The sequence below is a fragment of the Elephantulus edwardii genome, unplaced genomic scaffold (genome assembly GCF_000299155.1).
Source record: "Elephantulus edwardii isolate Elephantulus edwardi_28Jun2011 unplaced genomic scaffold, EleEdw1.0 scaffold00140, whole genome shotgun sequence".
NCBI classification, from domain to species: Eukaryota; Metazoa; Chordata; class Mammalia; order Macroscelidea; family Macroscelididae; genus Elephantulus; species Elephantulus edwardii.
The window spans coordinates 4,113,348-4,126,635 of NW_006399890.1; the positions used below are offsets into that span (position 1 = coordinate 4,113,348).

At 40.7% G+C, this 13,288-nt stretch overlaps 1 protein-coding gene across 1 annotated transcript in view; it reads left to right on the forward strand.

Moving 5' to 3' along the window:
• The window catches only part of WDHD1 (WD repeat and HMG-box DNA binding protein 1), a 93,575-nt gene that overhangs the window by 68,531 nt on the left and 11,756 nt on the right, over window positions 1-13,288 (forward strand). Inside the window, exons 18-20 of the mRNA XM_006894342.1 lie at window positions 9,518-9,735; window positions 10,664-10,781; window positions 10,950-11,010. Of these exons, the coding sequence (XP_006894404.1) occupies window positions 9,518-9,735; window positions 10,664-10,781; window positions 10,950-11,010 (397 nt within the window). The remainder of the gene's footprint in view (window positions 1-9,517; window positions 9,736-10,663; window positions 10,782-10,949; window positions 11,011-13,288) is intronic.

Here is a 13,288-nt window from a genome sequence, read left to right on the forward strand (position 1 = left end):
AACTAGCTGCCTCTTAAGTATCCTATCTAATAACATTTTATCAATGTTTCCATTTGCTCTCATATACATAGTTTTGGGTTTTTTTATTAATTTTAATGAGCATTTACAGAGATTTTGGATTTCCATTCATTCTTTGTTGCACTTTTCTTCCTTCCCAGCCCTCCCCCTCCAGTTCGCTCCTCTTTTTGAAAAGTTGTTATGCAATCCCTCGCACCCCTCCCACCGCCCCGAGTACACTCCACTATGCAACCTTAACTCTGGACTCTTGTGATAACCATAATACCCTATCATATATGGCTTTTATATTATTCTCTCCCTAATCTGTTTGGATGCAGTATACATAATTTATCCAGTATTTCTCAGTCTTAGCCCAACCCTGATGTCAGTCCCATTCTACAACAGTGGCACCAGGCAGTATTTGCCCTTTTGTGACTGAGGTACTTCACTCAGCATAATTTCCTCCATGGTTACCCATTTTGAATAATATTTCATGAGTTCCTTGTTTTTCAGTTCAGCATAGTATTCCATTGTGTAAATATACCACAGCTTCTCTATCCATTCATTTGTTGATGGGCACCTGGGTTGTTTCTAACTCCTTGCTATTGTGAACAAAGCCACAATAAACATGGGTGTGCATATATCTGCTTGGGTGGCAGTTATGATCTCTTTGGGGTATATTCCCAAGTAGTAGCATTGCTGGGTCAAATGGTATCTCTATTTGCAACTTTTTGTGAAAGCGCCATACTGCCTTCCACAGTGGCTGCACCATTTTACACTCCCACCAACAGTGAATAAGAGTTCCAGTTTCTCCACAACTTTGCCAGCATTTGTTGCTTGCTGTTCTGTTAAATTTTGCTATTCTGACTGGGATGAGATGATATCTCATAGTTGTTTTGATTTGCATCTCTCTTAGACCTAGGGATTTTGAACATTTCTTCATTGTTGGCCATCTGAATGTCATGTTCGGTGAAGTGTATATATATAGTTCTTGAGCATGATGCTCAAGATAGATAACTTTTTAAACTAGATTAACTTACTGTTCATATTTAAGATTATTTCAGAGGCTACTTTTGGTTTAAAGTTTAAAAATTATCTTAGGACACTAGTTTCAGGGATTCATTTGCTTTTCATGAGTGCAAAAGAGTATAGAGCGCATGAGAATATAAAAATCTGTTCTTTATTTCCCCTCCCCTTTTGGTCATTATTCTTTTTTGAAATCTTTGTACAAAATGTCCACAGTAATGGAATCCAGTTCTTCAGGTCTCGTAGCAAAGGAGACAGTTGTTCATAGAACAATTAGCCACACATTCCATATCCTCCTACTCATCAGTTGCCTTTTCAATAGTAGCTTGTTCTTTTGCTTTGTTTTATTTTTTCAATTTGTTTCCCTGCTGATATGAAAGTATTGCTTTGTTTCTAGGTTTATATGGCAGACATAAATTTGTGTAGTGCTGCCTTGTCTTTTCCTTTTCCTATGACCTAAAGACTCCTGCTAAATGATGTCTAAGGTCAGTGATTCTCAATTTGGCTGAACATTATATCACTAGAAAAATACTGTGATATAGTTGGTATGAGTTAGGAACTTCACATATTAGTTGTTGACTTCCTTAGGTGATTCAGATGTGCTCCCAGAGTAGAGAATCCTTGTGCTCTAGACCCAAATCCACTGATGTTAGTTGATTTAAAGTCACTGTGTCCCTATTAATACCAAGAACTGTGTTGTAGTGTTTCTAAGGCTGTAACAGTTTCTAAGGCCTTTCAGCCAACCCCTTGCCACCCCCTATTCTACTATCCTACTCACCAGCAGTGTCTGTTACACCTGGAAACTGGTTAGAAATGAAAATTCTTAGGTTATGCCCCAGCTAGCTCAACACATCCTACAGGAAAGTGTGAGATGCTAAGGCAAGTGAGAGGATTCCAGCTCTTGCTCCTACTGCTGTTAAACTTGGTAAATAACATTTTAATGCAGGTTTGTTTTTTGATCTCCAGTGTTGGGTAGTTTTCAGAGTTTTGATCAGATTTGTAGCTATGCTTGCCTCATGGCATCTTTTTGCAAATTAGGCCTCTTTGTGTAAGGAAAGTTCGTCTGCAGCTTGGAATCAGGATTAGTGCTTTATGTATTTCAGTACATTTATCTATGGGACATTTTCTCTTCAAGTTTATATGTTTGTGTTTTCACTCTAAATTTGTTTATAAAGAAGAATATAATATAGTTTCTTCTCTACTCATTTTGCATGAGACTATAAGGCCTTGTTCACTGTTGTATGCTTAATATGACATAGTGCCTACTACATAATAAAAACAAACAAAAATCTCCGTGAGTTACATAGTGAAACAGTTCCACTAAGTTTTCATGGCTATCACTCTAATGAAGGCAGATCTCTAGACCTTTCTAATACTGGTTAGGTTTGAAGTACCAGTCTTTGGATTTAGTGGTTGAACACAAACCGTTTACACCCTGAATATGCTTACTAACCTATGTCAAGAAATTTGAAAGATAGCTACCTGGCCCCATGGATGAGACCCATATTTGGTTCCATTCCCAAAAAAAAAGAGACCAAACAGAATGTGGAAATTATCAAACAGCATTATTAACAACAACAACATAGAGAGAGCTCTGTTGGCCTAGTGGATAGAATGTTATGCTACCAGGCCAAAGGTGGGTGATTTTAATCTGTGACCTTCAGACCTGGTTTTAATTGTTTTTGGTCAAACATTCTTCTAAGTGGTATAGCACTGGTCTGTCCATTTGCTATACAGAGGTAACACATGGTTGCTGTGATGCCAAACACTGTGACACTGATGTGTCAAGTGCGATAATGGTTACCTATAGTGGACAGTGTTTGGTGGAGCTTCCCGATTAAAGCAAGCAGGGGTGGCATCCACTTCCTAAGTAGTTTGCCTCCAGAAACTCTACGAACTTGGAGAAACAATAAAAGTTATACAAGTATTCAGGTCTTTCATTCATAGGATCACTATGAGTCATTTATGGCTTGACAGCACTTAACAACAACATCATCATTAATATCACCTTCACAAAAAATCTTGCTGAAGCCTTCACAAACAGCTTGAACAGTGAGTGCATTGACAAGAAACTGGTAGAAATTCAAGCTGTGTTCACAGGAAGCCATGGAAGGAAGGCTATCACTACTTACATCAGGTGGGTCTTGGCTAAAAGGACAGAATACCAGAAATATGGTTACATGTGCTTTATTGACTTTGCAAAGGCATTTAATGTGTGGATCATAAAAAGATGTGGCTTTTCTATTCAAGGAGAAGAGTGAATTGGGGGGAAGGGATGGGTAGAGAGAAGTGCAACAATGAATGACTGGAAACCCTAAGTCTCTGTAAATTTTCATTAAGATTAATTTTAAAATATTGTGGCTAATATTAAGAATAATGGGAATCTCAGTACACTTACTTGTACTCATGTGAAATCTATACATAGACCAAGAAGCTGTGATCCAAACAGAACAAGAGAACACTGTTGTTGTTGTTGTTGTTGTTATGTGCCATCGAGTCGCTTGCGACTCATAGTGACCCTATGTACAACAGTCCTAAACTCTGCTCTATCCTGTGCCAATCGCATTGCCTCTGACACACCCATCCCGATTACCCCAGTCACTGAATCAGTCCACCTCATAGAGGGTCTTCCCCTCCTGCGCTGTCTCTCCACCCTACCAAGCATGATGTCCCTCTCCAAGGACCTCTCTCCTTACGACATGTTCAAAGTATGTCAGACGAAGCCCCACAATCCTTGCCTCCAAGGAGTAGCCTAGTTTAACCCTCTCTAGGATGAATCTGTTTTCTTGGCAGTCCATGGTACATTCAGCACTCTTCTCCAGCACCACAGCTCAAAGGCATTAATTCTTCTATCCTCCCTAGTCATTGTCCAACTCTCTGATGCATAACAAGTGATTGCAAAGACCATGGTCTGTATCAGGTGTACCTTAGTCTCCAGAGAGACACAGTTGCTCTTGAGTACTTTAAAGAGGTCCCTAACAGCAGACTTTCCCATCACGATACGTTTTTTTATTTCCTGGTTGCTGGTGCCAATAGTATTGACCGTAGAACCGAGCAGACTGAAGCTGTGAACAATCTCAATCTCTTCGCCATCCATCCTGATGCTGCCAATTGGTCCAGTGGTGAGAATCTTTGTCTTCTTGACATTGCGCCTCAGCCCATACTGAAGGTTGCAGTCCTTGACCCTCTGCAGCAAGTGTATCAGGTCCTCCTCAGTTTCAGCAAGCAAGGTTGTGCCATTTGCATAACACAGATTGTTAATAGCTCTTCCACCAATCCTGACGCCACACTTCTCCTCATAGAGCCCAGCCTCTCGGATAATCTGCTCTGCATACATGTTGAAAAGGTATGGAGATAGGACACATCCCTGATGTACACCCTTCCCAATTTTGAACCATGTCGTGTTACCTTGCTCTGTTCTGACGACTGCCTCTTGGTCCAAGTATAGGTTTTGCATTAGCATGATTAAATGTTCTGGGATTCCCATTCTTCTCAGAGTCAGCTACAGTTTGCTATGATCTACATTGTGTAATTTAAAATCAATCAGGAAAGGTGTATTTCAGAATTGTATCCTTTCTCTATACCTGTTCAATCTGTATGCTGATCAAATAGTTTGAGACGACATTGGACCATGTAAAGAAGAATATGGCATCAGGATTGGAGGAGATTCATCAACAACCTACATTATGCAGATGACACAACCTAACTTGCAGAAAGTAAAGATGATGTTAAAGACTAACTACAGAACATCAAAGACAGACTTTGGTAGGAGTTACATCTTAATATCAAGAAAACAAAAACCATTGGTTGATTAGGTAGCATCATGGAGGGTAAAACTTTGAAGATGTCAATGGTTTCGTTTTACTGGGATCCACAATTAGCACTCGTGGTAGCAGCAATGAAGAAATCAAAGATGTATTGCATGGAGGAAGAAAAAGACCAAAATGGATTTTAGAAGAGACTCTGAATATTGCACTAGAGCACCAAGAAGCCAAAGCAAAGGGAAGAAAGCAGGAAGTTAAAGAGCTGATCAGAAGATTTCAAAGTATATCTCAGGAAGAAAAAGTATAATGAAATGTACAAAGAGCTGAAATCAGAAAATCATTTAAGCTGAAGGAACTGAAGAACAAATTCAAGTTTTGAGTTGCAGTACTTAAGGATGGGCTCTAGTGACCTAATGGCAAGAAGCAGCAGTGTAATCTGAAAGGCATACGGTTCAAATCCACCAGTTGCTCTGCAGGAGGAGAATGCACAGTCTCCTCCCGTGTAACTAACGGGTTGGAGGATCAGCTATGGATTGGTTCTACCTCTACAGTACACAACAACAACATGTACTGAAATTGATTGAACCAGGGATCATTAAAAGAAGATGAAAAGAGTACACATCACTGAACCAAAAAGAATTGGCTAATAACAGAATAATTTAATGAAACAGCATATGATCAAGAGGCAATGGTACTGAAGGACAACGTTCAAGCCACTCTGAAGAATTGGCAAAAATCAAGCCCCAGGAATTGGTAGAATACCAGTTAACGTATTTCAACAGACAGACACTGGCCTTGATGCACTCTCCAGCTTGAGCCAAGAAATCTGTAAAACAACTGATTGGAAGAGATCTATAATTACTCTTATTCCAAAGAAAAGGTGACCTGACAGAATGTAGGAATTATTGAACACTATCACTGATATCACATGCACGTAGAATCCTGCCGAAGATTATCCAAAAACGACTGGAATCTTGGCTGAAAACAAAGAGCACCAGAATCTATCTGTGCTTTATTGACTATGCAAAGACATTTGACTGGGTGGATTTTACAACAAATTGTGACTAACCTTGAGAAGAATGGAATCCCAGAACACTTGATTGTGCTCATGTGAAACCTCTACTTGATCAAAGAACAGTCATTAGAACAGAGCAAGGAAACGTTACATGGTTCATAATCAGGAAAGGAGAGCATCAAAGATATATCCTGTCTCCACGTCCTTTCCATTTGTATGTTCATTCTGATCTGGAACAGATTGTTCAGGAGGCTGAACTTCGTGAGGAGGAATGTGGCATCAGGATTGGAGGAAGACTTATCAACAACCTGTGTTATGCAGATGACACAACCGTACTTGGCTGAAACTGAGGACCTAAAGGGTTTGCTGCAGAAGGTGAATGACAGTATAGCCTTCAATATGGATTGAAGCCCAATATCAAGAAAACAAGAGATTCTCACCAGTATGCCTATTGGCAGCCCATGATAGAGGAAGTAAAGTTTGAGGTTGTTAACAATTTCAGCTTTCTTGGTTCCACAACCAACACTCTTGGCACCAGCAGTCAAGAAATCAAAAGATGATTTGCACTGGAAGTGTGCTGTCAGAGACCTCTCAAATACTAAAGAGCACAGATGTCAGTCTAGAGACTAAGATGCACTTGATAATATTTCTTTTATAAAGCATTATTTGTGGTCCTGGAACTAACATCCTTTTTACTCAAGACACTTCAAAGTTGAACTCATTGCTATTGAGTTGGTTTTAACTTGTAGCTGATCTTTCATCAAATTTCTGAGGCTGTAAATCACAAGGGAGGGGACTTTGTGTCAGCTTTGTGAGAAAACTCCCAGAGAGCCACTGGTAAGTTTGAACTTCCAGAGAAGTGTGGCCTTTGGGTCAGCAGTGCATCTCGCTATGTCATTTGCCAGCAGAACTCCCTACCCTTTATGTCATGTTATTACGTGTTTCCTCATCTTTCTCCCACCGAGCAGCTGATGGACTCAAACCGCATGCCTGTGGTTTGGCAGCACACCTCCTTACCCTACAGCCCCCAGAGTTGACTGTATAGAAAGAATATAAACACATGTAAAGGAACATTTGATTTGTTTACTGCTTTACCTTAGGGCTTTTCTCTGGAGCATTGCTTCTCAACTGAACACCGCTTTTGAGGTTGGTCAGTTTTTGTTTAGCAATCCTGGTGCTCAGGTGCATATCTGTAGTTCACTCTAGCCAACTAGAAAGCTGTGCCCTTATTTCTTTAGCCAAAGCCAGAACCACCAGTACTCTTTCTTTTCTGTATGTTCCTTGGGACAGAGACTTTCTGATTGAGAAGTAATGTTTGAAGTATCAGTTTTTCTCACTTTGTATTTCATTTAGTTGCCAAAATTCATACCAACAAAAAATAGCATTTTCTAACTTACCTTAACTGAATACCTTTTGTTTTATATTGTGAGTTGCCCCTACCCAAATCCACTTAGTAGCATTCTCATGCTAGTTCTGGGAAAAGTGATAACGTATTTGTTTACACCTTACTTGTTTTTCTCATTTCCTATCCTGTTTCTTTTTGGGAGTGGGACTGGGTGCGGGAAACATATGAGAGAATTACCTTTGGATTGAAGAAATTATTTTGCTTTCCTTGCAATTAACGTTAAATGACCTGCCATATTTCTCAATCTGAGCCACTCTGAGAGTCCTCCAGTAGTGTAAACAATTCAGCTGCTCCAAGGTCAAGTTACTAAAGCTCAGCTGCTCAAAAAGTTTAAGGTTAGAGTTTACCCAGAGGCACCTTAAAAGGAAGACCTGAGAATCTGCTTCCAGAAAACCTGCCATTATAAATGCTATGAGTTCTGTTCTGACATGTTACTATAAATTGGAATTGACTCGTTGGCAGCTGCTTTTTTGAGCCACTCAGACAGAAAAGGGAGCTCTAGTGGCCTAATGGGTAAGAAGTTGCACTGCCAACCCAAAGATAGACAGTTCAAATCCACAAGCCACTCTGTGGGGAGAAACTGGGCAGTTGCCTCCCATGTAATTTGCTGCCCCTGAAAACCTGTTGGAGGGTCAGCCCTGAGTCAGTTCTGACTCAGTGACAAGATCATAATCACTAAGAGCAAAAAGTGCTGCCAGTGCCAACTCAGTCATCAGAATTGTTAATGTATGTGAAAATATGCAAAGGCATTTGACTGTGTAGATCATAACAAACTATGGCTGACTCTGAGAAGAATGGGAATCCCAGAACACTTGATCGTTCTAATGCAAAACTTATACTTGGACCAGGAGGCAGTCATCAGAACAGAGCAAGGGAACACTGCATGGTTCAAAATTGGGAAGGGCGTACTCCAGGGATGCGTCCTATCTCCATACCTTTTCAACCTATATGCAGAACAGATTATCCAGGAGGCTGGGCTCTATGAGGAGAAATGTGGGGTCAAGATTGGTGGACGATTTATCAACAACCTGCGTTATGCGGATGACACAACCCTGCTTGCTGAAACTGAAGAGGACCTGAAGCGCCTGCTGCAGAGTGTCAAGGACTGCAGCCTACAATATGGATTGAGGCTCAATGTCAAGAAGACAAAGATTCTCGCCACCGGACCAATTGGCAGCATCAGGATGGATGGTGAAGAGATTGAGATTGTTCACAGCTTTAGTTTGCTTGGCTCCATAGTCAACAGTCTTGGCACCAGCAGCCAGGAAATTAAAAGGCGCATTGCCATGGGAAAGTCTGCTGTTAGGGACCTCTCCAAAGTGCTGAAGAGCAATGGTGTCTCTCTGGAGACTAAGGTGCGTCTGATACAGGCCATGGTTTTTGCAATCACTTGTTATGCATCAGAGAGTTGGACAATGACCAGGGAGGATAGAAGGAGAATTGATACCTTTAAGCTGTGGTGCTGGAGAAGAGTATTGAGAATACCATGGACTGCTAGGAAAACAAACAGATTTGTCCTGGAAAGGGATAAACCGGGTGGCTCCTTGGAGGCAAGGATTCTGAGGCTCCATCTAACATACTTTAGACATGTTGTGAGGAGAGACTGGTCCTTGGAGAGGGACATCATGCTTGGGAGGGTGGAGGGACAGCGCAGAAGAGGAAGGCCCTTTATGAGGTGGATTGATTCGGTGACTGGGATAATTGGGATGGGAGTGTCAGAGACAGTGCCATTGGCACAGGACAGAGCGGAGTTTAGGGCTGTTGTACATAGGGTCGCTATGAGTCGCAAGCGACTCGACGGCACATAACAACAACAACAATGTGAAAATAGCGCATCTTCAACTCAACAGTGTTCAGACGGTGTCTAGGAAATGGTTTTCAGGTTTAGCAGTAGTGCCAATAGTATTTTAAAAAATGTTTGCTTATGCTGATGGGCAAAGAAGGTGTCCACGGTGGTTTGATCAACAAGAAATGTTATGAAATGGCCTCTCACCTGCGGTGTGCCCAGTACTGACCTCGTCTGCCCCTTACCCCACCACTCCCCACTGCTTTTGCACCCCTATCCTTCCCATACACATACACCATTTTTATTTTTTGGGGCCATTACCCCACATCCTTTATTGCTGCCAAAACCATATGGGCAGGGGGCAGGACTGGATGGACAGATACCGCCCCCTACCCATACCCCTCCTGTGTGTGGTTCAAAACTTTTTGTTTTTTGGGGGTTTTTTTTCTGAATAAAAAAAGATTCTACTAACAAAAAAAATGTTTTGTTTAAAGAGATTTTTCTTATTTTCTTTTTTGGGTTAGCTTTCATGTAAACTGGAGCGCGAGTTTCGATGTGTAGAACTTGCTGATCTGATGACGCAAAATGCTGTGAGTTTAGCCATTAAGTATGCTTCTCGTTCTCGGAAATTAATATTGGCCCAAAGACTTAGTGAACTGGCCATGGAGAAGACAGCAGAGTCGGCAGCTACCCAGGAGGACGAGGAGGAAGAAGAGGATTATAGAAAACAGTCAAATGCTGAGTAAGAAAACAAATTACTCAGTTGATTTTCTTTTATTATCTTGAATATTAATTTGCTCTTTGCATAACTTTATTTTTTGTTTTTTAAGGTATTTGAGTGACCATTTATAGAACAAATTGGTTTTCCATTCAACAACTAACACATTTTATTTCAAAATTGATTACAATCTCCAGATGCTAGCATCATCTTGCCACTTCTACCTGTGTATCCTATTTCCATTCATCCTTTCTACCTGCTGCTTTTCATTCTTGTGAGGTTGTTCTAAGGAGTACACGCCTTCTTGGTGTTACTGATGACTGTATAAACATGCTTGGCTTGAAGTCAAGCACTGGAAATTTCTGTTCCAGGTTTAAAGACTGCTTGAAGGGCCATAGTTTTAAAATACTTCACTCTTGATGAGAATAGTAATTGGTTGTGGTGGGTTTTTTGTTTGTTTGTTTGTTTGTTTGTTTTGTGATTTTTACTTTCGTTCTCCATTTTCTCTCATTCTGTCTTTAATATGATCCTTCCAAAGAAGTCAGCAGAGGTAGCCAGGCTATGATCTAGTTCTTCTGATCCCAGGGTTGTGAAGCCTGAAGTTTATATGATCCGTTAGACCTTTGAACTAATAAACCAGAAAGCCAAACCTATTGCCATGAAGTCATTTCCGACTGAGAGCAACCCTCCATTGACTTTCAGATACTGCAGATCTTAGCAGGAGACTACCCATCCTTCTCCCTCAGAGTTGTTGGTCGTTTGAACTGCCAGCTTTTAACTGCATGACCTAGCACATAACCCACGTCACCACACTACATGCTGGCCCTTGATTGTCTTCACTTTTCTCAGCTTGAGATGAAGACAAATAGTTACACCTAAGATTGCTGCTTCCAAGTTTTAAGATCCCAGTCATTTGTGTAGTTCTCCATAGAGCGATTCTGTTGTCTTTCAGTAACTGTGATACTGTCTCAGAGTGGAATCAGCCAAGGGTTAGAAATCAAGTTGAAGAAGAAGATGGGGAGCACAGTGGAGAAGTCGATGAAGTGGAAGAAAAACCAGAAATACGTAAGTATGAGGAGAGACATTTTCAAGGCAACAAGTGATAAGAGATGCCATGACTGTGCCTTCCCTATTTTATCTGGCTGAGGAAAATAGACACTACTCATAATTTTAAAAATGTTTTACTGTCTGTTGACTAATCTCGCCCATTACAGTATGCTGTTTTTATCTGAATTACTACAGGACAAAACCCATTTTCCAAAAATGCAAATTCTTCTGATGTTCCAGCTAATAAATCAGGTGAGAAATGGATGTAAGTGTATAATATCAAGGGAATTTTACAGTTGGTCTCTTTGAATCTGCAAAGATATACCTATTTTTAAAAATCAGAGATGTTTGAGAAACTGTGAAGTGTTTCTTGTGTGTCACCCTTAGTTAGATTAGCATATAGAAGGCACACAGACATGCCCGCCTGATCCCCACAATAGTGCTATTTCTTCCCAGCAGGGAGGACAGGTATTGAACATGTAATTACAAGATTCTTAAAGTGTCATCTATGGATGTTGTTGGAGAAACAATTAACTAGAGTTAAAAGTATCTGCTTTTTAAAAAAAAAAAATCTGTTTGGGCCTTTTCTCCTATTTATTAAAAAATAAAATAAATCTGCTTTTGGGACATGGTCCCAGAAGTAGGGAAGGTTAGAGCAGGTTTTGCTGGGTTTTTTCCTCTAGCATAAACTTCATTGTACTATTGAACTTTTAAAATGATGCCCGTATATTGTCCTGGTAAAACATTACCTTTAAGAAAGCATGCAGTATTCAAGAGCACATAACAGATGACTTTTAATTAAGTCAGTGGTCAGGGTTGAGTAGAAACCTCAAGGAAAACCTCTTAGGAAAGCTAGTGTTTAAAACAAAGGCCTGTACCTTCTCTTTGGGGGTGTATGGAACGGACTGAAAATTGTATGAGACACATCAATAAAGAGGAAACCACCAAGGTGAAAAAAAAAAAACACAACAAAGGCCTGGCCCATAAGCATTGGCTACACAAAGGGGAGCGAGGGCAGAATGAAGGAAAGCATCTGGGCTTGGGGAGCAGTGTGTGAGGACTGTAGAAGGATGTGAGACAAGCTTAGAAGGAAAAGGGAAACTGGTGTTGGATGTGTTTGAAGATGACGAGAGCCAGATCTTGCGGGTCCAGGTAGACCAGATTAAAGATTTTGATCTTTGCTCTAAGAGCCCTGGGAATCTTGTCGTTTTTAAGCAAGAGCAGCGTAACATACTGTGCTGAGGAGGAACATGTTTGTAACGAGACAACTGAAGGTAGTGAGGATACAAAGAATGCAAAGAATTGAAGAGGTATTTTTGAGAGAAATGTAGAGTGTGGGTGTTAATATGTGAAGCATATTAATATACTGACGGTGCCATTTACTGAAGTCAAGAAGTACTGGGATAAGTAGGTTTTGAGAGGAAGATGGTGAATTACTAGTCACATGGAATGTCATGCAGGTAGTTGAATGTTTGGATCAAGAGCTCAGAAGACGAGTGGGCTATAGATAAAAAATTAAAATTATTGGCATAAATGTAGCAATTGAAACCATAATCTGGATTAATTAATATTCTAGGGGATGTAGAAAGGAGAAAAAGGGGTTTAGACCTAGGGAAGCATTAACATTTGGACATGAAATGTAGAGAGGGAACTATGCATGGAAAATGAAGCAGTGGGTCCAGAGACAGTGGCATCTCAGCAGTCAAGGGAGAAGAGGGTCAAGAAGAAGGACCAGCTCTCAGATCTTCACTTCCAGGATGACAAAGAAAAGGAGAAGCAATAGTCGTGCCAGTAAGGGCTGTGGTCTTGTGAAGCCTATCCGCTACAGAGACTGTACCCTCTGTGTGCCCAAAGACGAGGCAATTACGTTCATAACTCAAAATGTAGTAGTAGAAGCAGCTGCCATCAGGGACTTTTCCAGAGCAAGTATCTTCAATGCCTATATGCTTCCAAAGCTCTTTGTGAAACTACACTATTGTGTGTGTGAGTTAACGCCATTCACAACAAGGTAGTGAGGAACCATTCTCATGAAGCTCAGAAGGACAGGACACCTCTACCCAGGTTCAGACCTGTAGGTGCTGCCCCATGACCCCCACCAAAGCCCAGTAAAAAGATTTGATTTCTTAAAGGCTGAAGTAAAAACTCACCTGAAGGAAACTAAAATGGAAATTATACTTTGAAAAAGAAAAAATGACCACTCAGCCAAGTAGAATGCTTTTAAGAGCTCAAATACAATGATGACTGCAAATAGTATGCTAGATTTGGACACATAGAGGTCATTGGGGGCTGCTAAGGAGAGCAGCGGTTCTTTCCACATATGTAATCAATCTGATTCCTATGCATACCATCAGGTGAAATCCAGGTATATAACCTGCGTTTATGCCTCTTAAAAAATGTATTTGCTATGGAATAAGTCTTGATTGTGCAAAATTCGATCACTCTCTCCAGCTCCATTTCTGTCACCGATTCCATGTTTTCCAACTACAGAATCTTCCTCTTTGTTCCCGACTTTTGCATTCCAGTCACCCAT